Source organism: Narcine bancroftii, chromosome 12 (genome assembly GCF_036971445.1).
Source record: "Narcine bancroftii isolate sNarBan1 chromosome 12, sNarBan1.hap1, whole genome shotgun sequence".
NCBI lineage: Eukaryota > Metazoa > Chordata > Chondrichthyes > Torpediniformes > Narcinidae > Narcine > Narcine bancroftii.
The window spans coordinates 99,448,505-99,476,408 of NC_091480.1; the positions used below are offsets into that span (position 1 = coordinate 99,448,505).

The following is a 27,904-nucleotide window of genomic DNA, read 5'->3' on the forward strand; positions in this document are numbered from 1 at the left end:
TGGGGTGAGGGGAAAAAGGACATAACTACAGGTACTCCCTGACTTACAATAGTAATTGGGACCAAAGGATTGGTCATCTCTCGAAATAGATGCAATTTTGCCCACTTACATAGAGTCTTAAAGTAAACTTTTTAATCAAATGTTGTATTTGACAAACTATAACAGGGATACAGGGCACGTAAGAGCCAAAATGTGCGTCTTAACCTTGGTGATATCTGTCTCTAGAGTACAGCTCACCCTTCAATACCATTATTCCCTCAGTGCTGGTCAAGAAGCTACAAATACTGGGCCTCTGTATCCTCTTCTGTAACTAGATCCTTGACTTTTTCATCAGAAGTACAAATTGGAAACAACATCTTCTCACTGATTATCAACAAGATGAACCCCAAGGATATGTGCTTAGCCCACTGCTCTACTCATTATATACACATGATTGTGTGGCCAGGCACAATTCCAACACTACCTATAAGCTTGCTGATAACACCACGGTTGTTGGCAAAATCACAAATGGCAATAAGGAAGCATACAGGAGGGGGATAGATCAGTTCTTTGAGTGTTGTCACATAAACAACCTAGTGCTTAACATTAGCAAAATCAAGGAGATGATTGTTGGCTTTAGGGGGGGAGTCAGGGGACATGGCCCAGTCCTTATCAAGGGCTCAGTAGAGGAGAAGGTCAAGAACTTTAAATTTTTGAGTGTCAACATCTCCAAGGATCTGTCCTGGAGTCTCCATGTTGATACAATCATGAAGAAAACCTGCCAGTGGCTATACTTTGTGAAATGCTTGAGGAGATTCGGTATGTTACTGAAGACTCGTAAACTTCTACAGATGTACCATGGAGAGCATTTTGGCTGGTTGGATCACTGTCTGGTATGGAGGCGCCAACTCTTAGGACAAGAAAAAAATACAGAGGGTTGCTAACTTGGCCTGCAACATCACAGGCACCAGACTTCACTCCCATCAAGGACATCTGCTTGAGGCAGTGTCTTTAAAAAAAAAAAACAGCCTCTATCCTCAAAGATCCCACCACCCAGACCATGCCTTCTTCACTACCATTGGGAAGGAGGTACAGGAGCCTAAAGACGAGCACACAGTGGCACAAGGACTTCCCCACTGCCATCGGATTCCTGAAGAATCAATGAACTAAAGACACTGCCTTACTTTATGTGTACTTTTTTTAATATGCTGTATTCGTGTGGTAAGATGGTTCATAATGTGAATGTTTGCACCATGATGCGGCCACAAAACACCAAATTTTATGACTTGTTCATGAAATCCTGGGGAGTGTTTTTACTGGAGTGTTTGGATTGGATGGCCAAGAACTCTCTAAAGAATCAACATTCTGCAAATTAGTGCTTCAACTGTGGAGTAGGGAAATTGTTGAGGGTTTCATGTCAGCGTTTAGGGAAATGCCAATTCGTTAAGGTGTTCTGCAATCATTGTATTAATTAATTTAATTTTTGGAGATGGTAAGAAGCATTTATGATATCCATCAATTTCTAAAGATGTTTTGACAAAATCACCACATTGACCAAAAGTGCCCATAGGAAAAGGGGGAAAAGTTGCAAATTGGATTAAAAAATTGATTCAGTGACAGAATGGAAAGGCTAGTGGTCCAGGAACGTGCGCCTTAAGGTCCTGCACTTCTCAATTACAAGCTTTTATTTTTACTTCCGTTTTGAATGATTAACTTTGCTGATAAGAAAATTAGCAGTTTAGGCGATAGTGAGAAAGAAAGGCTTGCCAGTTTTGATCAAGAAAGAATGTGGCAAATGTCTATGGAAGTAATGCATTTAGAGGGCAAACAAGGCAAGGCACACCAGATCTCTGCTTTTATTCAATGCACAACATTATAGTTCGTGCTCAGTCTCTATAAAACATTGGTGTGTCCACAGCTGGAGTTAGGGTCACCAAACTACAAGCAGGGCATGAAAGCAGTGACGAGGGAAAAGGGGCAGAGAAGATTTGAAGATATTGCCAAGACGGAATTCTAATTGCATTATCTAGGAATACAAGAAACTGGGAGAGGGTTATGGAGGTGGGGCAGAGGGGGTTCACCAGATTCACTCCAGAAATGAGGTTATTTTATGAGGAGAGATTGAGCAGGTCTGGGTTATACTCAGTGAAATCTTAGAGATGAAAGTAAAATAATGAAAGGAGTAGATAAGATAGAAGTTCTCTCCATTGGTAGACAACACAAAAACTCTGGACATAGCCTGAAGATTGGGGGGGAGTGGATTTGTGATGGAGAGGAGAAAATGCTTCTCCCAAAGAGTAAGGAATAGGAGGAATTTTCTGTCCAATGAAGAGGTACAGACCATCTTGTGTATTTGAGACAAATTTTAGGGGAACAAACTTTCTTTTGTGAAATTTTGAAATGGTACATTGCTACAAAAAGTGCTTTTGTAAATTTGCCTGTGCTCCTTTTTTGGGGTGAGAAAGGGGCAGAAGGAGGCTGAATCCAAATCCTTAGGTGAGGGTTCATGGCTAACCTTCATTACTGCAACAGTAATTGAGAAATAGTTCATAACTACCCAGAAACTAACAGATAGTTAGTTGAACTGAAAGAAGTCCAGTGACAATTTTCAACCAGTGGGGCTATGGCCCACTGGTGGGCCACAGCATCTTTCCATATGGGTCTTTAAAAATGTAAAATATAATACTTTAAATTAGATTAAATGTTTCTTACAGAACTGCCTTGGACTTGAAAATATTGCTGTCATTGCATGTTAGGCCAGAAGCCAGATGGCCTTAGACCTAAAATGATTGAGAGACACTATGAATAGACCCAAAACTCATGACAATAGAGTTATTGGAAAATAGGTGCAAGAGAAGGCCATTCAGTATGATCATGCAACCCCTGAACCCTAAATGTCTAATTTTTTTTTAAATTAAAATTCCCCTCTACGACCATCAACTCAACCCTCACCTGTATTGATCTATTTCCCGCACTTGTGCCCTGGCCCCCCTCCGTCCCGAGATACGAGAAGGACAGGATTCACCTTGTCCTCACTAACCACTCCACCTGCCTCCATGTCCATCATATTATCCTCCACAATTTTCGCCATCTATGATGTGAACCCACCACTGGACACATCTTCCCTTCCCTACTTTTCATAGGAACCACTCCCTCCAGGGCTCCCTCGTCCACACATCCCTTCCCACAAATCACCCCTCTGGTACCTATGCCTGTGACCACAAGAAATGTTGCACTTATGCTGACACCTCCTTCTTTGTCACCACTCGGGGCCCTAAGCAATCCTTCCAATTGAAGCAACACTTCACTGCTGAATCTGCAGGGATCATTTACTGCATCTGTTGTTCGCATTGTGGCCTCCACTACATCAGAGAGACTGGACGGAAACTGGGTGATAGTTGCCTTGTGCACCTTCATTCTTTCTGCACACTCACCTGTATGTCCATAGCCTCACATACTGCCAAACTGCAAATTGCAGGAACAGCACCTTGTATTCCATCATGGCAGAATGCACCCAGTTGGCCTTAGCTTCCTCCCTGAATCTCTCTCTTTCCCTATCCCTCTCTCCTTTCCTCCAGCTCCCCACCCCTTCTTCCTATCAGGGATTACTTCTGACCCTTTCTCCCTATCACATTTTCAGCTTTTTTCTCTTTCACATGTATCCACCTCTGATCCTTTACATGTTAACCTGTGCTCTTCCCTCTACCTTTTTGTTCAGGCAACTGTCTCTTTTTGCTTATACCTGATGAAGGGCCCCTTTACTTTTCCTATGAACGCTGCATGACCTGCTGAGTTTATCCAGCACGTTTGTGTATTGTACTCGATCCCAGCATCTACACACTTTCTTGTCTTACCTAATGTATGGTTTTTAAACTACCTCCACATAATCTTTAAATACCTGCCATTGTCTATCTACCAAGAACTTATCAGTCTATCCTTGCCAATTCATTCCATAGTACCCTTTGAGTTTTGGATCCTTCTCTAAAATAATATCTTTTCTAAAGAAAGTTTTCTTCATGTTGTGCTCACTCTTCACACAAGGCCTTATATAATTTGATGGTGGGGAGAGTTTTGCCTGTACTGGACTGTGTAGGGCTTTCTGCTCAGAGGTATTGGTGCCCCCATACCAGGCTGTGATGCATCTGGTTAGCACACATTCTACTGCACATCTGTAGAAGTTTGCCAAGGTTTCTGATGTCATACCAACCCTCCGCCAACTCCTGAGGAACTATAGGCACTGATGTGCTTTCTTCACGATAACATGAGTGTATTGTGTCCAGGAAAGGTCCTCCGAGATGATGACTGCCAGGAATTTAGATTTGCTCACCCTTTCTGATTCTCACAATGATCACTGGATTTAGTTTTCCCTTCCTAAAGTCCACATTCAACTCCTTGGTCTTAGTGATATTGAGTGTGAGGTTGTTAGTGCACCAGTTAGTCAAGTTTTCAATCTCCCTCCTCAATGAGGGAGTCTCTACTGGCTACTTACGCAGAGAATCTCGCAGATTCATCAGTGAATGAGAGAAGTAGTTCATCCGGATTCCTGTGTGAAATCTACTCCCCTAAATCTTGAGGCTATATTCCCCAGCTCTTGTTTCATCTTCCAGTGGAAACAAAATTTCTGCTTATATTTTATGTATTTTCATAATTTTTTTATAAAATACCTCCTCGTCCTTCTAAACTTCACTGTACCTAAGCTCTCTCCTCATAAGCTAAGCTCCCCCCCGCCCCATTTTCCACATTCAACCTGGTGATCCTCCTCTGCATCATCTGCTAAGCTCTCTCCTCATAAGCTAAGCCCCCCTCCTCCCCCCCCCCCCCCCCCCATTTTCCACATTCAACCTGGTGATCCTCCTCTGCATCATCTGCTAAACCAGTATATCATTTTTCAAGTATGGAAAGCACAACTGCACACAGTTCTCCAGGTGTGGCATAACTAGTTCTCTGTACCATTACAGTAATACCTCCCTACTCTCAAGTTCAAGCCCTTTAACTAAGGCCAACATATCATTCTGCTTTCGCGATTACCTGCAAACCTTTTTGTAATTCATGCAACTCCAAGGTATCAGCACAACTGCGTGTTGCAAATTTTCACCCTATAAATAAAAGTGTTTTATTATTTTACTTGCCAAAGTGGATGACCTCACATTCTCCTTTCTCCATTCACTTAACCTATATCTCTCTGTATGATGGGGTTAGAAGATCTTGCTAACTGGACAGTTACCAAAAATTGTCCACTCCAATCTGCTTTCTGTGTTGATCTCATTGTGCTTTCTGGTTATAATTAGAAAAGGGATTGACTGTTCTGAAGAACACTCAAGTACTACATGAGTAGTACTGCATGATTGCCCTGACTCCTTGGAAGATAAAATTGGAAAGCAGAGTCGAAGAGCTGATAACGAAAGGGTGTTTTGCTGTGTAATTTGCTCATTGCAGATTTGCTTATTCCGTCTGGATTCTATGCATAAAATTCCCTTTGGGTTTCATTTAATGAAATGTTAGATTTTTACAAAATATTATTGCTCTAAGGGTTCTTTATAATGTATCTAATGGCTTGAGAGGTTCATCTGTAAATTCTGGGGAATAATAGAAATGGTTTATCACTTTATAATATAATTAGCCATTGTTTACAGCAAATTATCCTGAGTTTTCCAAAGAAGCCTCATTGACTAACTTAATATAAAATGTTGTAAGGTAGTGATCAGGGGAATTGGATTATGTAGAATGCTTTAATGTGGTGGCACATAAGACTTGAAACAAAACTGGACCAGGACTTTTAACGACAGATACGCAATTGTATTTGAAAGAATAGAGATGTGTGTTTTGCTAACATAGTTAGTAATCAGTGACAGAACCTATCTACTAAACCAAGTGCCTCTGCATCTGGTCAGCTACAAATAAGAGGACCACAAGATTGGAGATGCCAAAGTCTAGAGAAAAAGAACTTGCTGGTGGACCTCAGGAGGTCAGGCAGCACCTGTGGAGGAAGAAGGACAGTCAATGTTTGTGTAAAAACCCTATTATCGAGTCTTGGAGGGATAGTTTATATTTTAGTTAAAGACTGCATCAGGGTTTGGATTGGCCAAGCTTGGTTTTCTTTTACCTTCTGTTAGATTGGAGAGATTTTCATCTTATTCCTGGTGAGATCCTTAATCAGTGAATGAAAAATGGTTACTAAATAGTTAACTGAATTTGACTCACCATTTTGGCAGCCTTAGTTTAAATACACCACTCTAAATTTTATATTTAGAAAAATCTCTTGCATAATTTTCTCTTATTACTAATCTAGAAGAATTTACTTAACAATCTGAGAAAATGTTTAGGAGGATAAAGTTAAAGTAGCTCGATTAAACTGCTTTAGTCCTCAATCAACTGAAGCACAACCTGCTGTGATTTGAAATGTAAGATGGTTGTTTATTTAATGAAAATAAATTCGACTCTTGCAGTTGCCATAGATGCCCGTTGAACAGTGGAAGTTTGACATAGACGTGAACTGAATTTACGACATTGCCTGCTTTAAACATGGGTAAGTTTTTGAGGTCTTTTCCTTGCAACTAACCTCTCTTCCTCAAGAAAGCTATTTACTTGCAAGTGCATCTGACTGTACAGGAGACAGGTTAATCCTCTGAGGAGATTTCAGCGATATATCACATTGTGTTGAAAATGCAGGATCCAAGTACTTTACTTACCAAAACAAACTCTCACACTCTTCCTTCCCATCCTGTTTCATAAATGAAAACTTTTGTGATTCCCGGTTCTACAAATCTGTAGCATTTGTGCAGTATGTAAGTGACTATTCTTCCTTATCCCCTCCTTCTCACTCACTCTCACATGCCCATCTTCAAAAATTCTAGAGAAACTTAGCAGACCATGTAGAATCCTTCAGAAGCAAAATGTATATAAGCACCATTTTAAGCCTGAGTCTTTTGTCAAGGTATGAGCAGAAAGCAGGCAAGCACCTGAATAACAAGTGGGGGCAGGGGAAGAACACAGGCTAACAAGCAAGAGGTTATGGGTGGCAGGGCAGAAGAGAAAAAGTGCTGAGGAGATAAGGGGAGGGTGAGAGAGGGAAGGGGAGGACAGCTGGAGGAAAGGAGACTGAGGGATAGGGAGGGAGACAGGAGAAGGGCCTAATGGAAATTGGAGGTTCACGTTAATGCCATCTGGTTGGAGAGTTGCACTTGAATTTGATTGAGATGGTAAGGGGCAGTGATAGTGTGCAATAGTTCTGATCATGAGCATGGTGCCTGAAGAGATTATTTTTGGAGGCAGATTAATTTCAAAAGGAACACCCAAAAAAAGAAAATGTACAAATCTATGGAGGAGTTTCTGAACCAGGAATTGATTCAGGATGACTGAGAAGCTTTGGTAATGTGCAGTGCTTTTTGGATTGTGTAAAATATCTTGTGTCACTTTGAACTTTTCAGATGAGCAGGAAGCTTTAAAGTCCATCATGAAGGACCTGGTTGCCCTGCAAATGGGACGAAGAAGTCGAATGAGTGGCTATGACAGTGTGAAGAGCAAAGGCAGTATCCATGTTAATAAGCAGGTGAGAATGCACTCATCTTAAGTTTGAAATGAAATAATATCTCTGTACAACTTCAGGAAACGATGTCCTCATTAAAGTGCATTTTCCCTTTATTGCAGAATGATGTTCGAATAAAGTTTGAACATGATGGTGAAAGGAGGTATGTAATTTTCCAATATATTACATGGTTGAATCTTAAGGTCCAAATCTATCGATCTCTGAAGGTCACTGTGCAGGTTGATAAGAAGGCCTACGAAATGTTGGGCTTCAGTAAACTGGGGCATTGAGTTTTGGAGTCGTGAGGAAATGTTGCAGCTCTATAAATCTGGGCTGAAATGGGCAACACAAGGGGGCATAGTTTTAAGGTGTTTGGGAGTAAGTACAGGGGAGATGTAAGAGGTAAGTTTTTCACACAGTGTGGAATATGCTGCTGGCAGCAGTGGTGGAGGCAGGTACAATAATATATTTGAAGAAACTGTTAGATAAATACATGTAACAGAAAAATGGACCATTATGCAGATGGGAAATTTTTTAGAGTAGGTTGTTATGTCAATACAACACTATTGGCTAAAACTGTACTGTGCTGTAGATGTCTATGTTCCCTTAGTGTTGGGTATAGCCTGAGATTAGAATATTCAACAAAATTGAAATGTTCTTGTTGCCTTGCACAAATCTGTAGCACCATGTTGCAAACAAACATAATCATTTTATGATCTTACTATAAAAAAATGAAATAGTAATAACAGTATTAGAGCACGAAAAGTGAGGCCGTGTCTTGGGTTCATTGATCATTCAGGAATCTGATGGCAGTGGGGAAGAAGCTGTCCTTGTGCCGCTGAGTGCTTGTCTTCAGGCTCCTGTACCTTTACCCGATGGTAGCAGAGTGAAGAGGGCATGGCCGGGTGATGGGGGCTTTGAGGATAGAGGCTGCTTTTTTAAGACACCGCCTCATTTAGATGTCCTCAATGGAGTGAAGTCTGGTGCCTGTGATGTCGCAGGCCAAGTTAATAACCCTCTGGATTTATTCGTCTTGTGAGTTGGCGCCTCCATACCAGACAGTGATGCAACCAGCCAGGATGCTCTCCACAGTACATCTGTAGAAGTCTATGAGAGACACCTCACAAAGTATAGCCACTGGCGAGCCTTCTTTGTGATTGCATCAACATGGAACCTCCTGGACGGATCCTTGGATATGTTGACACCCAGGAATTTGAAGGTCTTGGCCCTCTCCACTACTGAGCACTCGATGAGGACTTGGTCATGTTCCCCTGACTTCCTCCTGAAGTTTGAAGTTTGCTGCCCATTTTTTATTTTAGTTCTTGTACAGATGTGCTTTCCATTGTATATGTGGGAGTACAGCTTTTATAATGGGCCTTGTTTAAGTGAATGTGGATGCTAGTCTTTTCTGTTCATCACACTAGAAACTTGCTGCACTCAGAAAGCTGCAGAGAAAATTTTACCTGTGAAGAAAAGTTGGCCTTTTTGTCTCTAACCTTTGAATTTCCACATGGTTCCTGTTACCTCTTTTTGAAATTTATTGAATGAGATGTACCCTTTCAATCTTTTCCCTTCTATCCAGGGATAGCTCAGAGCCCTCTTGAGTGATGAAGGGTGAAAAGTTTGATGGGCTTAGATAGGGTGGACAGCCAACATCTTTTTCCTGGGGTGACAATAGCAAATACAAGACATTTGTTTTCAGGTAAGTGGATGAAAGTTTAGGGGCGATGTTGTGATAGTACAGATCTATCACCAATGTACATAGTGTCTATAGTTACTGTATCTAGACTGTGCTTACAGCGATTGGCTGAGAGCTAAGCCACGCCTATTGTCTGGGCCTTAAAGGGTTGTGTCCCTAGCCAGGTCGGATCATTCCGGACTGGTCGGCCACCTGTGAAGAGCTCCGGTCTTTTGCTAATAAAAGCCTTGGTTTGGATCAACAAGTCTTTGGTTCTTTCGACGAGCTCTACAGATGTCTAAGAAGTTTTTGTCAATGCAGTGCTGGGTGCCTGTGTCTGGTCCACTTTTCAGTTAGATCACAGATGATCTTTTACCTCTGCTCCACTTTCTGATAATAACCATAGCCCATTGCATTCTTAATATCATGGCCCAGTTGGAAATTCAAGTGCCAGGAATGCAGAAGGCTACAGAAAGTGGCAAACCGGGCAAGATGTATCATGGGCATTGACCTTGCAATTAGTGAAGACGTGTACGTGAGATCACATCAGAAAGGATCCTCATCACCCTGGTCCTAATCCCTTCTCGCTGTTCATTCAGGCAGCGATATTCATTTAGTGGTGCATTTCAAAATGGTCCATCCCGAACATTTCTGTCCTCTCCTCATTATTGTGGTCTCTCATCCCAAAATATATGGTTAGCCCAGATATGCTGTATCAGGGAGATGTCAGAGATAAGATTTTTATTTTGTGGGTGCCTGGAATGCAATGCTGGGGGTGATAGTAGGGACTAGTACAATAGGGACATACAAGAAACTCTCAGACTGGCAGATAGATGCAAGAAAAATGGAGGCCTATGGGTGTGAGGGAGTGAAAAATGAGATTGTTGTGGAGTAGGTTTGAATAAGCCAGTACAATGTGGTGTGACGAAGGGCCTGTACTGTGCTGGAATATTCTATGTTTTAAAATCATTTGTAGAAGAAAATCTGCTGATGCTTGAAATCTGAAATAAAACAGAAACTATTGGAAAGAATATGGAATGAAGTTCTATTTGACCACCCTGAAACATTAAAGCTTTCTCTGTCAACAACAGAGCAACATTGGGCGAAATGGCCTGTTACTGTGCTATATGTCTAAATTTTATAAAAATTTTAGAAGCAACTACTGCATGACCATTTCCAGCATTTACTCTTTTAAATCACCTCCAACCTTGCTCAGGCATTTACTGCTGAGATGCTCTGATTGTCCACCTCTTCTGTACAGGAGTAGATACTTTTTTCTCTCTCTCCAACATTTCTTTCCCCATCCCACTTAATGCTATCCCTTTACCTGTCTCTACACACCCTACATCACCTCTGGGCCATTTTCTCAGCTTCTTTATCCCCTTTATATATATCATCAGACATGAAACATTGGCTGACCATTTCTACTCAGGATAGTGATTGGACCTCATAAATTCCTCCAGCAATTCTTTGTGTACTCGAGGTTCCAGCATCTGCAGCTTTTGTGTTTCTCTATTGCCAAAGTGTTTGTTCAATAATACACCTGGCAACTACAGCAGGATGAAAGCATTGGTTGCAGGATGTTACTTGTTGTAGTAGTGAAGTCCCTCCAAAGTAGACCACCCCATTTACTTTTATGAACTGATTTAGTTGCTGCCAATCTTGTTGCTTTTATTATAAATTTCAGATTTTCATCAGGCCAACTAATCAGATTCAGATTTGTGTTTGTGTTCCAAGTACATACATGACATCACATACAGCTCTAAGATTATTTTTACTGTGGGTAAGCAGAATTACCACTCGTCAGTGCAAAAAAACGGACTCAATGTACACATGTAAATAAAGAAATGTAAACAAACTGTGCAAAACAGAGAAAATAAATTGCAAGAGTCCTTAAGTAAGTCCCTGATTGAGTTTGTTGTTGAGGAGCTGTTTCTGAACCGGATGGTGCGAGTCTTGTGGCACCGCTACCTCTTTCCTGATGGTAGAAGTGAAAACAGAGTGGGTGCTGGGTGGTGTGGATACATGATGATTATGGTCAATTGTCACAGAATTTGGGTTTATAGACATTAGCTTCTAAGACTAAATTGTGGAAGTAAAAACACAATGCTGGAGAAAATCAGCAGGTCAAACAGTGGACTTTATCTAGCAAAGATAGACACGTAACTAATGTTTCGGACTTGACCCCATTTATCAAGATATGAGCAAAATGTAGGTAGGTACCTGATTCAGACACCTGCCTACATTTTGCTCATATCTTGATCAAACACAAAATATTGGTTATGGATCTTTATCGTTGCTGTTTGACCTTGTGAGTTTCTTCAGCGTTGAGTTTTTACTTCAACCACAGTGTCTGCAACTGTTTTGTGTTTTACTACCAAATTCTGGAACTTTTGGTAATTGTTGATATCTGCCAAAAAAAAAAGCAAATATCATTCTTGATGTACAATTTCAGAATTGCTTTGTGTAACTTTTTTTTGCCAGTGTTGTCTTTAGTTCATTGTATGGGATATGAGACTATAAAGAATATATGATATGAATCTGCTGCTTGTTGTCTGCTGTGGCACAGGATGGATATTGCATGAGTTATAATGGTACAGGGCCAAACTGAGAATTCGTTTGGATTTCATTTTTCAAGGGCGTAAAATAAGTTACAATATACAGGGGAATAGAATGCAAATTTAGACTTTCAGCTCATCATTTCCATTTATATATAGTAAAATTCCCATTATCCAGCACCTACGGGGATTGCAGATGTTGGATGTGTGAATTTTCCAGTTGACTGAAACTCACCCTTACAATGCCTAATACACCTGCAATAAGAATACACCATTTAAAAGACAAAAGACAGTGCAAAATGTAAAATATTTTTTAAAATCAGTATTGTAGTCTTTAATTATGTAAAGTTCACTTTGATCAAGTAATTCCTGTAACTTATAAAATTTAAATTCATACTAAAACAGCATTGACCTGCTTTTCATCCTGGTATCTCATCAGGTCCTCAGCACAACCAGACTCTCCTCCATGCAGGTGTCCTGGTCAGGCCCTCGGCCCACCTTCCCTGCGCTGACAACCTGGGTCACCTTCATGCCAGTGTTCCGGTCAGATCCTCGTCACAACCCGACTCACCTCTATGTAAAAGTCCCGATCAGGCCCCGATTCACCTTCCTCACACTGAAAACCTGGCACACCTCCGTGCTAGTGTTGACAGCGAAAAGAATGCATTCGCATTGAAGAGCATTGCTAGTTCAGCAGGGCAAACCTCCATGTGTCCAACCAGGTCTCAGCACTCCCCGAAAGAGTCTATCTGCCCAGTCTTATTAACTTGAATTTGTTTATTGCGCTTCTTTTTTACTGGTTGAGTTTCCGGTTGATTGAATTCCAGATAATACTGTACAATGTCTATAAAGTGGCCTAATCCTGAAAAGTTTTTGAATGTTGAATGGAATTAGGTGTATGCCACATCTACTGACTTCAACACAAAGCTGAATGTTCATAAATTGAGATAGCAGAGCAATCTTGATATCAATGTTGGTTATTCTGTTTGCAATAAATTAACATATGAACTGACTTTAATTTTAAATCACGTCTAAAATATCCTGGGAGGGAGAACATCCAGAGGTCAAGGTGCATATTGGGACCAATGAGGTAGTAGGAAAAGGGAAGAGATCCTGAAAAAAGTTTATAGGGAGAAAGGAAAGGAGCTGAGAAGCAGGTCTGCTAAGGTAATAATCTCTGGATTACTGCCTGTGCTAAGTGACAGTGAGTATAGGAGTAAAATGAGGTGGAGGATAAACACGTGTCTAAGGGATTGGAGCAGCGGCCAGGAATTCAGATTTTTGGGCCATATAACCATTTACGGAGCGGAAACAGGCCATGTTGGCCTTTCGAGTCCGCACCGGTTCACTGATTTTGTGTGCTTGTAGGTCTCTTTAATTTTTTTTCGCTCTTTTTCAACTTCCTTCTTAAATCAGAGGTTGGTAAGTTGATGGAGAAGATCCTGAGAGGCAGGATTTATGAACATTTGGAGAGGTATAATATGAGATACCAGGAATAGTCAGAATGGCTTCGTCAAGGGCAGGTCGTGCCTTACGAACCTGTTTGAATTTTTTGAGGTTGTGACTAAAACATTGAAGGAAGAGCAGTAGATGTTGTGTATATGGATTTTAGCAAGACATTTGATAAGGTTCCCCATGTAAGGCTTCATAAGAAAGTAAGGAGGCACGCGATTCCAAGGGACATTGCTTTGTGCATCCAGAAATGGTATTCCCACAAAAGGGAAAGATGTTGTAGAGGGTCGTATTCTGCATGGAGGTCGGTGATTAGTGGTGTGGAGGGCTGTCAGAGGCTACAGCGAGTCATTGATAAAATGCAAAACTGGGGTGAGAAATGGCAGATGGAGTTCAACCCAGATAAATGTGAAGTGGCTCATTTTGGTAAGTTGAAAATGATGGCAGAATATAGTATAAATGGTAAAACTCTTGGCAGAGGGGAAGATCAGCGGGATCTTGAGGTTCAAGGCCTTAGGCCACTCAAAGGTTAATTCTCTGGTTAAGAAGGCATACATTGTATTGGCCTTCATTAATCGTAGAATTGAATTTTGGAGCCGAGAAGTAATGTTGCAGTTCTATCGGATCTGATTAGACCCCATTTAGAGAACTGAGCTCAGTTCTGGTCACCTCACTACCGGAAGGATGTGGAAGCCATGGAAAGGGTGCAGAGGAGATTTACAAGGATGTTGCCTGGTTAGAGAGGATGCCTTATGAAAACAGGTTGAGTGAACTCGGCCTTTTCTCCATTGGAGCGGCGAAGGATGAGAGGTGTCCTGTTAGAGGTGTTTAAGATTGCCACAAAAGGATGCGGGTTTAAGGTGCTGGAGATGTCAGGGGTAAGTTTTTTTTATGCAGAGAGTTGCAGGTGCATGGAATAAGCTGCTGACAATGTTAGGGTCCTTTAAGTGACTTTTGGATAGGTACATGGAGGTTAGAAAAATAGAAGGCTATGGGAAAGCCTAGTAATATCTAAAGTAGGGACATATTCAGGGCAATTTTGTGGATCTGTATTGTGCTGTAAGTTTTCTATGTTTTTAATACAGAATTCAGCGGTACGGTTAGTGACCAGCTAGCGCAACACTTTTAGAATGCCAGAAACCTGGATTTGAATCTGCTGCTGTCTTTAAGAAGTTGGTACGTTTTCTTTGTGTGAATGTGAATTTCCTCTGGGTACTTTGGTTTACTCCCATGTACCTCCCAGATTGATTGGTCACATGGGTGTGTTTGGGTAGGCTTGTGAGCTGGAAGGGTCTGTTACCATGCTGTACCTCTAAATTTGAAAATGTAGTTAATAAATATGTGTGGATTTATGTTTTGCAATTCTCCATTACATCTTGCATAATTTATGGATTGAAGCTGGGGATATTTGTTAAAGAAAGAATGTGCATTTTGCTAGAGTCTTGATTCAATCTGACTCTGCCAAGTGAAATATCTTGGTTTGAAAAATAGCCAAGTATTTTTTGCACAATTGCTTTGTTTGTAATTTTGATACTGATAAGGTAGTTAAAAAATAAATTGGACTACGCAGTGCTTGGTGACAGTTAAGTGTGAAGTTGGTGGCTGAGTCAGATTGCCATAGCCATCGTGTTGTTTGGAATAGTTATTGTGGTTTGTACAGGGTTGCCATTCTTCAACACAGCAAGGTAAGGTAGATGGAAGGAATTGGGGCTCGAGCACATCATCAAAAAGATGAAATTAAAAAGAAAGCTCCGCACTGAATCGTGGAACTTTGAAGCGCGTGACAATTTCTGAATTGTGGAACTGTGAAGCGCGTGACAATTTCTGAATTGCGGAACTGTGAAGCGCGTGACAATTTCTGAATTGTGGAACTGTGAAGCGCGTGACAATTTCTGAATTGCGGAACTGTGAAGCGTGTGACAATTTCTGAATTGTGGAACTGTGAAGCGCGTGACAATTTCTGAATTGTGGAACTGTGAAGCGCGTGACAATTTCTGAATTGTGGAACTGTGAAGCGCGTGACAATTTCTGAACATTTATAATTTGTGTTCTGAAAACTTGCTCAGTCAATGTACCTGAAAAACAAGTGCAAAACAGTCATTACTATTTGACAGACAAGAAGTAAAAGGCACCGGGATACTTTTAATTTGTGTATTTGCTTGGTAGCAGACAATATACTTGTTTGAAAGGTGAAAAAAAAATGAAAGGATATTCTGATGTGAAGATTTTAAAAATTGTTCTGTGATATTAATCCACACAAGAGAAGGTTTGGATCTTTACCATCACCCTATTCCTGCTCAACAGTGCCTCAAATTATAAAAATTTACCTCATTCAAAAATCTCGATGCATTTACTATTCCTTTTACCCTGTAACCTTCACCATCGTACAACACTCAGTGTGTTCCTCATTGCACTCTTGCCTGGTGTGACCATTTTTATCTCTTTACCATAGGTTTTCATAAATGGGGCGGTATGTTTAGCACAGCACTGTTAGCGTGCCAATGGTCGGGACTGGGGTTCGAAACCTGCGCTGTCTGTAATGAGTTTATACCCTCTCCCATTGTCTGCGTGAGTTTCCTCCCACAGTTCAAAATGTACTGGGTTTGTAGGTCAATTAGGTGGTATGGGCTCGTGGGCCAAAAGGGTCTGTTACTGAGCTATATGTCTAAATTTTTTAAAATATATATCTTCCTTTGTCCTAAATTGTGAAATTCATGCCACAACCTTTCTTTGTCTCCTTTTGTTAAAAGATCATTTTTTTTCTAAGCTGATGGTCATCTACTATATTATTTCCTTAGGTGTGACAGTTTTATTCAACATTCCTAAGAAGTGCCTTTTACTCAGTTATTTTACAGTTATATTGCAATTATAATACCATGTAAATGTTGTTATTGCTGTATCTACTGGTAGGTCAATTTGTATTTTGAGCATGAGATTTCCAAGTAAGAATGGAGTTTTATTGATTTGTTTGAGTTTTATTTCAATAATCTGTGTGGTCTGTAACAACTGATTCACCACAGCTTACAAATGAAGAATACACTCAAAGCCTGGACCTGCATAATCAGTGCTGTCATTTGCTGCTCCAATTCACTTATTTTCAGGAGTTAAGCTTCAGGGAAAGATTAAACAGGTTAGGACTTTATTCCTTGGAATGAAGAAGAATGAGGGGAGATTTGATCAGTTTACAAGATTATGAAAGGTATAGACAGTGGATGTGAATAGGCTTTTCCCACTTAGATTGAGGGAGATAAATATGACGGATCATAGTTTTAAGCTGAAGGGGGAAAGGTTTACGGGCGAACATTAGGTGAGAGTTCTTCACTCAGAGAGAGGTGGGAATGTGGAATCTGATGTGGTGAATGCGGACTCGATCATGTGTTTTAAAAATAAATTGGATAGGTATATGGATGGGAGAGGCCTGGAAGGTTACAGAATAGGAGCAGGTCAGTAGGACTAGGGAGATGATAGTCGGCACAGACTAGAGGTGCTGAATGGCCTGCTTTCTGTGCTCATTCTGTCTTTGATTGAGACAGTGCTGGTGCTGCCTTCAATTGATAAGATTTTGGTGCTTCACAAGGCGCAGTAAGCAGTTGTTTCAGTTCCATTTTCCACATGGAGGTCGTCGACACAACAAGATCCGCCAACTGATTGGGGGGTGGACATTCAAAATACACTCACCAAATGCTCTTGAACATGACGAGGTAAACATCGAAGGAACCTCTCTCAAACAATTGCCTTCAACAGGGTCTGTTTCAGCTACCCTGCACTACCTCCTCAACATCTGTGACGGTTGCCTATCGCTTAGGCTGTCATCAGCTAGTAGTTGGGCAATACGAGTCTCCCGAGATGACTGAGTATGTCGCAGATTAGCCATCTTAAGCATATCGTATCGGGGATTACCATCCACATCCACTAAGACGTCCTCCACTTCATAGACGATGTGCTCTGGAAGGAGCTCCGTAAGTAAACCATACTTCATCTTCTGACTCATCTCACTGAGTGCAGAGAAACATGCTTCGAGGATCTAGTGCATTATTAATAAAAAGGGGGGAGTCTTCAGTTGGACCTCCCTCCCCAACTGCTCCTGGAAGGGATTTATTCTCATCACTATCCATTTTAAATGAGAAGGTACTGTGAACTCTGGGGATTGGGGGGGTCACCACTTGTAACAGCACAGATTCACCACAGCTTACAAACAAATAAAGAATACACTGACTCATTTCTTTCAGCAGACCATGATGTCAACTTTCTTTTTATTATTCGCTAGACACAACACTACAACTCCCCAAACACCACCCAGCTAAACTCCCCTCACCTTCTTGTTGGCTCACTGCTCCATGGGTGATCCTGACACTCTAATTCTCCTTCTGAGATCCATCATCCTTAGACTGACTCTTAACACATCGGTGCATGCACGCTACTACCCACCCCCCCCCCCCCCCCACCTCCCGACGAAGATAAGTAACACGACCTTGACAGTCTCAAGTGTTAAGTGAGCATCAATAGGATGATGTATTGACATTGTTTATTCCCTTTTGGAAATGTACTTTAGATGGAGTGTCCACTTTGATACATGAGCTAGTAGACGGTATCAAGGTAAGAGTTCGACAGCAGAGGATAGTGACAATCTTTTACCAAGTGTTAAGCAAAGGTTAGAAGTCAATTGTGTCACTGGTGGAAAATACTTCTGCAGAATCCGAAAATCTTTAAAAAAATACAACCAAAGTTGCTATGATCTCTCTTCTATGATTTCCCATGGTCTTAAGAATCTTTTTCCTTGGATTATTCAGATCTCCTTTGAATGGTATGATTGTATCTGCTTCCAGTCCATTGACAACCAGTGCAATTCATTATCATAAATCACTTTTCTTTTGCCATTTGGTACTGTACCTAGAATCCAAATCATTTGGATTCTGACTCTCCTACCAATTAATGCTTTATAAAAACATTCATGATTTTCAATAGGATCTTTGATTCTCCTCAAATATTTCCAAATTTCAGTCTCAGTCTCTCTTCATCACTGGTATAATTCTGGTGGATTAGAAACTCGAGAAATATCTAGCAGGTCAGAGTATCTCTAGACAACGAGATGGAGTGAATGTCTTGTGTGGTTGTTAGTTATCGTTCATGGTTTTTCCCCAACCAGAAATCCTGGATGAACAATGAAATCTGGAACCTGCTGAGAACTAGGTCACAGGCATTTAAATCTGGAGATCCAGATTATTACACAAGGAACAGGAAAGACCTACACAAAGCCATCTCCCTGGCAAAGTGGAGATTCCGGACATGAATGGAAACAACTAAAGATACCTGACAGCTGTAGCAGGAGATTAATGACAAAACCAACTTCAAAATCCGGAGCAATAGGAAACAGCAAAGCTCAATGCCTTCTACACCTGATTTCATCACCAGAACAAGGAAGAACCATTATGCACCCCTATAGCCCTTGATGACCTTCTACTGTCATTATTCAAAGATGACGTGCAGGCTGCCTTCAGGAGAGTGTATCCAAGGAAAGCATCTGGCCCAGATGGAGTACCCTCCAAGTACAGATAACCCATGCTGACCAACTGGCCAATGTAATCATGGATATCTTCAATGGCTCACTCTGACAAGGCATGGTACCCAACTATTTCAAACAATCCTCAATCGTACCAGTGCCCAAGCAGAATGGTAACGTGCCTAAATGACTGCAGATCAGTGGCACCCTTTAGTGATGAAGTGTTTCGAGAGGCTGGTGTTGAAGTATATTGGTTCCTGTCTGAGTGACAACATGGATCCCTTCCAATTTGCCAACAGCAGCAACAGGTCTACATATCACTGGCTCTACACAAAAACCTGGGACACCTGAGCATCAAGGATGCATATGCTCAGAAGAAAGATCTCTGGATTTTTTGGGATGATGCTTTTTGTGATTTTATTTATTACCTGGTTTAGATCTTCCCAAAACTTTTCCACTTTCTCACATGCCCAAATTGCATGTTCTGTTGTTCCCGTTTCCTTCTGACAACAAAAACATCTGTTTGATACTTTTGGGGCATGGTGTATAGCCTGTGTAAGTAATATAAGAAGTAAAGAACTTGGACTCGATTTGGATGGAGCACAAAAAAGATTTATTATGATAGCCTTAGCTGTAGCAAAAAAATGTATTGTCAACCTGGAAATGAGAAGATAGCCTGAGAGTATAGCAATGGTACATAGAAATGGATAAATATATTCCATTGGAAAAAATAACATAATTTAAGAAATAACATCACAGTATTCGAACAAATTTGGGAACCGTACATGGAACACAACAGAGAAGTCCTACCGCGGACCTCCACCACCTAAAATGACAGAAGGAGAAGAAGACGAAATGAACTGACCCAGTATGTAAAAGAAGATGACACAATTTTCTTGTTTATTTTCATTGTGTGATGACATTGTTTAATGGGTTTAATGTATAATATAGGTTGAATGTTAAGTTGGTGGGGAGGGGGGTGGTGAAGGAGGGAGGGAAGGGAGGGGGGGAAAAGGGAAGAAAATGACACCGTGTATATTCAAGAGGGAAATGTTTGTGTGTTTTGGTTAGTATGGTTCATAGTGTAAAAAATAAAAAAAATTTTAAAAAGGACGCATAGGTTCTTTATTGACTACAATTCAGCATTTAACACCTCAAAATTGATCAGCAAATTCCAAGACCTGTGCCTCAACACCTCACTGTGTAATTGGAACCTGGATTTCCTCACGTCCAGACAACCATCAGTGAGGATGGCACGGTGTGATGACACCATTTACAAATTTCCCTGAGTAGTTGGCTGCATAAAAAGGGGTGATGAGTCAGCAAATAGGAGGGAGATGGTAAACCTAGCTGAATTATGTACTAACAACAACCTCTCACTTAATGTCACCAAGACCATGGAGCTGATTGTGGACCATTTTAGGAAGGGAAAATTATTCAGTGATCTTTGGGAGATCAGAGGTGAAGAGGGTGTGCAAATTTAAATTCCTGGGAGTTGCTATTTTGGAAGATCTTTCTTGAACCAAATATACTAATATCATGGTGAAGAAACCACATTGGCACCTCTGCTTGCACAGAAGTTTGTGAAGGTTCAGTATGACACCAAAAATCTTGGCCAACTTCCACTTATGTGCAGTGGAGAGTGTGCTGACTGGCTGCATCATGGCCTGGTACAGAAAGCCCTGCAAAAGGTAGTGGACACAGCCCAGGACATCACAGGAAAAACCCTCCCGACCATGGAGAACATCTACAGGGAATGCTGCAGCAATCATCAAGGATCCACACCACCCGGCACATGCTCTGTTCTCACTGCTGCAATCAAGAAAGAGGTATAGGTGCCACAAGACAGGTTCAGGAATAGTTACTACCCTTCCACCATCAGACTTCTAAACAACGGACTCATTCAAGAAACTAAAGACTTTTAGTTTGCACATTATTTATTACTGAATATTTGTTTTCTGTATTTGCACAGTTCGTTGCCATTTCTTTCTTTGTTGCGTTTCTCCTTTTGCATGAATATCTTTCTTTTTGAGTATATTTACCAATAAGTAGAAATTCTTCCGACCTATAATGAATTGATTCTCTGAATCAGAATCAGGATTGATTGTCATGAACAAGTCATGAAATTCGGTGTTTGCGGCAGCGTCGAACAGTCATATTATAACCATCTCACGACATTATTATAAAAAATAAAATAATAATAATAATAGGGCAAGAAAAGTCAGGCAGTGTCTTTGGTTCATTGATTATTCAGGAATCTGATGGCAGCGGGGAAGAAGCTGTCTTTAGACTCCTGTACATTTTCCCTGATGGTCTTTGAGGATAGAGGCTGCTTTTTCTAAAATCCACCACCTCATGTCGATGTCCTCAATGGAGTGAGGTCTGGTGCCTGTGATGTTGCAGACCAGTTAACAACCTTCTGGAGTTCATTCTGGTTCTGAGAGTAAGCACCTCCATACCAGGCAGTGATGCATCCAGCCAGAATGTTCTCCATGGTACACTTGTAGAAGTTTATGAGAATTTTCGGTGACATACCGAACCTCCTCAGACACCTCAAAGTATAGCCTCTGGCGAGGCTTCTCGTACAATCTCAGGGTTGGATGTGATGTCGTGTGCACTTTGAGAATAAATTTGAACTTTATTCCTATGGAACTTAAAACAGGCAGCATTTCCAGTCATTCAGTTTTCCAACATTTCTAGTATGTTGCTGTTCATAAAATTCTGAAAGAAAAATCCATTTGGCACCCACTTAAAAAAACGGCATCCCTGAAGTATTGTGCCCAGTCTTCCAACTGGTCTGTTTTATAAAATGTACTGTATTTTTTTGTGTGCTTGAGTAACTGCCTTAGCTTCTAATATTTCCAAAGGATAGCACATGTACACCCATACCTCTCTTCGGCATCCACTTTAAAATCATCTTCCAATTCTTGGATTAAACCCCATGTTTTTAACATCTTTTGTTTATTACCAAGTTGGTTCCAACTTTGAATGATCAATATATCTATGTTTGGCTCTTTAAAATGAGCAGTGGTCTTCAAAAATATCTGGTGGTCAAAAGCTGAATATTTGCCATAGCTGTACTGCATTTCAAAGAAGAAAGAAAAGACTGCATTTACCGAAACTGCAACATTGAGGAATTTGCTCCTATTTTTTAATGACTTGTATGTGCTTCAACTCGATGGGTACAGGATAAGGTTGCATTGTGATACATTTATTGCCAGTGTTCTGGATTCCTGGGAAAGGAATTTGTTTGAAAGAAACTCAGCAATCGATGAAAACACATCTTTAAAAAAATACTACGTGCCTTCTGGAGAGGAAATAAGTAAGTTAATTGGAAAGTGTCGGGAATATTATAAAGTCAGAAATCTGGACCAATATTGTATGTGCATTTTGTGTGGGATCGGTTAGGAACATTTTAATAATAACTGGAGATTTTGGTGAGTAAGGTTGGCACATCTAATGCTCATCCAGTATGATCATTGGTATTTTATTCAAGGATTAGTGTAACATTTAATGCAGCGATTGAGACTGGCTTTCGAATCCCACACTGTCTGCAGGGAGTTTGTACATTCTCCTCATGTCTGCATGGGTTTTCCCCGGGGACTCCAGTTTCCTCCCACCCTTCAAAATGTATCAGGGTTGTAGGTCAATTGGTTGTAATTGGGCGGCAGGGGCTCTTTGGCCAAAAGTGCCTGTTATTTTGCTGTATGTCTAAATTTAAAAATTTTAACGTGCCACAATAATGCATTTGCTACAGCAGCAAAAGATCACCCTGAATAGCCCTCTCACTGCACCCAAATAAAAAGGATGTAGATCAGAGTCAGGAGTGGATTCTGGACTCTGCTGTTTTTTTGTAAAATCAAGATCACCAAGACTTTTCTCCTGCTGCACTGGAGTTGATCGACTATTTGAGGATGATGCAGAGATGGGGGTTAAACATGAGATAGGTGAAGAAAGCAATGCAGTGCATTGAGATCCTTGTGGATGTGGCATGGAGCATTGAGACTTCTATTCCATTGCATTGTCCTATACCAGCCATTCTCAACCATTTTATGACTATGCTCCCATGGGACTCCCTTCCCCGTGATGCAGTCAAGTTTAGTTGGTTTCTTCTATACTTCTACCAACTCCATAAAAAAAATTTTAAAATTTTACAATTTCAGTCTGTGGCTCTCCCTTAAATGTGCTATGGCCCCCATTGAGGATGGTCCCTAATCTCCATTATCATATTGTATATTGGTTTTTGATTATTTAATTTGTAATGGAACTTCTTACCTGGAAGCTGCTAAATTGGCTGACTGCTATGTTTACCCAGATTTTTTAAATATCTTAGAATAAAAAATAGTTGGAAATATAAAATTCTTATTAGATAATTATTTTCTCTTCCTTTTATCATTTATCTCTTTGTGGCATCTTGTGTTAATTATACTTGTTGATGTACCTAGGAAACTGCAGAAAGTAAGACTTCTGTCCACTGTATTTATTATGAAAATTAACTCTGTTAAATGTGGTTAATGGCAGGATTCTTAACAATGTGGGGGAACAGATCTTGAAGTTGATTGGGTGGTTAAATAAGTGTATGGCGTGTTGGCCTTCATTAGTTGGGGGATTAAGTTCAAGAGCCATGAGGTAATGTTTGCAGCTCTGTAAAAATGCTTAAACCACACTTGGAGTATTGCTTTTCGTTCTTTTCTCTGGAATGACGAAGGATGAGAGGTGACTTCATAGAGCTATTCAAGATTATGAGGGGCTTAGATAGGGTGACAACTGGCACTTTTTTCTTGAGATGACAATAGCAAATACCAGAGGACATCTATTTAAGGTGAGAGAAGGAATGTTTAGGGGAGATGTCAGAAGTAATGTTTTTAATTCTGCATATGGAAGGTGCTTGGAATGCATTGCCGGGGGTAGTGGTGGAGGCTGGCACAATAGGGACATTTAAAACATTCTAAGAAAAATACAGTACAACTCCAATTATCCAAAATTGTTGGGACTGGGCCTATTTCGGATAAACGTATTTTTTTTCGGAGAACTGGTTATCTTTTTAAAAAAAACAGCCCAATAGCAACAGCAAATCATTTGTAACAGTGTTTAAACAACAACAAACAACAAGGTAGGGCTTTTTAAGCATTAAAATAATGTTTAATTCTCACCAAAATAAAAAGCTGGCCACGCCGATCACCGACACTTCCCCACCAAGGCCCTGCTCATGCTAGGAGCCCGAAGTTCCCGCTCCTGCCTGGGAGCTTGAGGTCCCCAGTGCTGCTGGAAGCTCAAGGTCTGCTACTGCCGCCACCAGGAGCCCAAAGTGTCCGCCACCACCAGGGGCCTGAGGTGTTCACTCCTGTCACCTCTGGGGGCCTGACGTCCCCTATCAGTTCGGCTCCAAAATAATTTCGGATAAATAAGGATTTCTGACATGTTTTGGATGTCCTCATTTATAAAATTTCAGATAACTGAGGATTTTGGAGAATCTGATTTTGGGTCATAAGAGGTTATTACTGTGAGGTCGGGTCATATTGTTGTGGAGTAGGTTTACATAGATTGGCACAACATTGTTGGCTGAAGGGCCTGTACTGTGCTGTAATTATCTTTGTCCATTCAAATCATTTAAATGTGAATTAGAGGGGCAAGCAGTATTAATATTATTTGGTTTAAGCTTACAGAAATTGCCTTTCCTGTGTTCTGGTTCCTTACAGCTCTATCTGCCAATTTATTCCAATTTTGTACTGTTTTCCTCACTCTTTTGTAACAATAAAAGTGAATCACAAAAGTCTGTAGACACCATGGTTGAAGTAAAAACAATGCTGGAGAAACTCAGCAGGTCAAACTGTTTGACCTGCTGAGTTTCTCCAGTATTGTCCTTTTACTCTGTTGTAACAACCTTGGCTTTTCCTCTTCATTGATCAGGATGAATGCCTCAGTTGTTAATGGAGGCACTTTCAAATCCAGCCCTCTCCCCTCCATGCTTTTATTCTACTTTGGTTCTCAGTTAATTTCTTCATGCTGATGTAGATCATGGGTTATTTCTTCTCCTTTTACTTGGCTCCTGCATGTACCTGTCAGAAGTTGAGGTGGTTGGTGCCTCTCCAGGTACTTTTCCTCCATTTTGAGTTATGGCTTATGGATTCTTGTAAGTTGATGAGGATATTGCATTCTTTTCATCAAGATTTTGAGATGCTCCTTGAAGCATTTCCTCTGGCTTGTTGGAAATCTACTCTGAGCTTGATCCTAAGAGAGTCCTTGCTACAGAAGTCTTTTCAGCCATGTGGATGATATGGCCATCCAACCAGACTTAGTTGAGCATTGTCAGAACCAAAGCTGCCACTCTGGGAGAGGAAATTGATGTAGGTTCTATCATCATGCCAGTGGATTTTCCAGAGATGCTGTTGTCTCTAGTACTTTGAGCTACCTACTGTAGGTTGATACAGCCAAATGGTTTCACTGATAGTTGGTAGACATTGAGTTTGATACAAGGATTAAAGGTCCATGTTTGAAGGCTCTGCACCTTAGTTGATCACTAGCTGTTCCGATGCACTGAAAACAGTACAAAATTCTTAACTCTTCACCCTTGAAAGATGGCTTGTGTGATGTGGGTAAAATACTATTTTTTTGGGCTATGCTGTGCTTCATGTTTGTCAGTGTGGAGTTAATCCACAGGTTGAAAAGGAATTTAAATTAGTAATTGTATTCGCAATCTGCCCAGGAACTCAGAAAGCAACGAACACAGCCAGGTCCATCGCAGGCTCCAACCTCCCATCCCATTCCTCAAGAAGGCAGCCAATATCATAAAGGACTCCATCACCCTGGTCACAACCTCATTTCATTGCCCCCTTTGGACAGTAAGAAGAGGTTGTGACCAGGCTGATAGAAGTTTGAACTCCAGAGCCTCTCGGTTAAAGAACAGCTTCATGCTCTTGAATATTCCCTTGTTATAGTAACCAGAGACTGTTCCAACTCTGCAATAAAATTGCGCTATTGCAATGTCTCTTTTTTTCACAAGGATATTTATTATCTATGTTTTCTTTTTAATTCAATTACATATACTATATTGTGGTTCATTTTTTTTGTAGTTTTATTTAACAAAGTTCCTGTTCAGCTTCAGCAAGTAAGAATTTTGGAGCATATGTACATTATAGATACAGGGCAGCATGGTTTGCATAGCGGTTAGTACCATGTTGTTGCTGCGCCAGCAACCAGGTCTGGGGTTCAAATCCCACAGAGTCTGTGAGGAGTTTGTATGTTCTCCCTGTGTCTACATGAGTTTTCGTGGGGGCTCTAGTTTCCTCCCGCTGTTCGAAACATGCCAGGGGCGTAGGTCATTTGGGTAAAATTGGATGGCACAGGCTCGTGGGCTGAAAGGGCCTGTTACCATGCTGAATGTCTAAATTAAATGTATATTACAATAAATCCATTATTATTATAAGAATATGAGAAATGGGGGCAGAAGTCAGCCATCTGATCCATTGAGCCTGCTCCACCATTTAATAAGATCATAGCTGATCTGCCTGTGGACTCAGCTCCACCTACTTGCCTTTTCCCTGGAACCCTTACATTTCCTTACTCTACAAAACAATCTACCTGACTCTGTCTTAAATATATGAAATGAGGCATCAGCTACAGCTTCCTTGGGCAGAGAACTCCACAGATTCACTGTTCTCTGCAAAAAGCAGTTCTTTCTCATCTCTGACAGCATCTGAAACGTGTCCCTTTCTGATCTCTCTCCCCATGGATTAGAAGAGATGCGGCAAAGTTTCAACCGATTAATTCCTAAAATGCTGGACATCGTAAGAGGAGAGAGGTTTAAGCAAAACAGGGCTCTGCCCTGAAAAGTTTTGAAAAATAATATTTTATTGAGGGGTTTCATAGGGTAGATGTGGGATTCATATTTTGCCTGGCTTTGGTGTCTGGAACTAGAGTTCATCATTGCAAAATAATAGTTTGGTTTTTCAGGACAGTGGGTCATTCAGAGAGCATTAAATCTTCAGGATTCTCCATCCAAGAGGGCTGAATATATTCAAATCATATGGGTGTATCTTTAAGGATGAAGGGAATATAAAGTTCTGGCACCAAGGTGAACTGTGCTGTTACTGAATGGTGGAGCAGCACAAGGGGCGGACTGTCTTCCTCCTGTTTTTAGTGATGTTCTAGTATAGAGCATATCTTATTTTGACATGTAAAACTGGAGACTAATAGCTTTCAATAGCTTGTACCATTCCTGTGCACCTCATCTCTACTGAGCTCCTAATGAACTGTTGATGCTGACAAAGTTTCATCTGTCTTGAAATGTGTTTTATTTGTCTTGTTCTCAGGATCATACAGTTCACCCGGCCAGTCAAGTATGAGGAACTGCACCAGAAAGTCAAGACAGTATTTGGGCAACTCATGGACTTAAACTACACCAACAATGAGGTAATCTCCAATGTTAAAGTCTCTTTACCACTTGTATTTCCACAGTTGAACCTAACATCTTCAACTTCTCATTCCTCTCACATTGTGCTCCACTTTCTGGAAAAGTCCCTCTCCATTTTTACCATACTTTTTTGAAAGCTATGCTCTTGATGTTTTCATGTTTTAACATTCTCCAAGTCACAAGTCTGATTCTTGTACTCCCAATTTTCCATCCCAAGTTAGTGCAATCTCAGCCCATGGTCATTTCATCATATCCCCTTTGAGATTTTGTAATCTAGTTTAAGGGTAACCCAATGCCTAAAACCCTGTTGTCCACCACTACATCCTTGTGACTCAACCACTACTTCTAATTGTTGTGAAGTTCATTGCCTTTTGATACAGTCCCAATCATTTTACCTCCTCAGTCCTTCTCTGTCTCAGGATTCTTTTACTGCCTTCTCTTCCTTTTATTCCAGCAGTTTCCACTGCATCTCAGGCAGCTTCCTGTATATTCCCCGATCCATCCTCTGTCCTCTCTCCTCATTAATTTCTTCTTCCTTAACGTTGCTGCTTTCCTATTCTAGTCCTGACATGATTCTAAATTTGTTGGCTCTAAACTGCCTGCCAACAAGAGGTCTTAAACGAGTCATAATTTCCTGCAACTTCATCCAGGTCTTGTACGTCTTGTGTATCTTTTAAAGCAATTCCATTCTTGGTTTCTTACTCTGGAGTAGCCTAAAAAATATATATTAAGCTTTCAACCTCACATCTGTCTTGTATCTCCATCTAATCGATCACTTTCAAGCAAAATCCTTCTAGTA

The 27,904-nt window shown here is 40.8% G+C and overlaps 1 protein-coding gene across 3 annotated transcripts in view; it reads left to right on the plus strand.

Annotated features, from left to right (window-relative positions):
• The window catches only part of map3k3 (mitogen-activated protein kinase kinase kinase 3), a 136,580-nt gene that overhangs the window by 16,324 nt on the left and 92,352 nt on the right, over nucleotides 1-27,904 (plus strand). For all 3 annotated transcript variants that reach the window (XM_069905159.1, XM_069905161.1, XM_069905160.1), the window contains exons 2-5: nucleotides 6,426-6,505; nucleotides 7,407-7,528; nucleotides 7,627-7,667; nucleotides 27,005-27,104. In XM_069905159.1, the coding sequence (XP_069761260.1) occupies nucleotides 6,502-6,505; nucleotides 7,407-7,528; nucleotides 7,627-7,667; nucleotides 27,005-27,104 (267 nt within the window). In that variant the 5' untranslated portion in view covers nucleotides 6,426-6,501. The remainder of the gene's footprint in view (nucleotides 1-6,425; nucleotides 6,506-7,406; nucleotides 7,529-7,626; nucleotides 7,668-27,004; nucleotides 27,105-27,904) is intronic.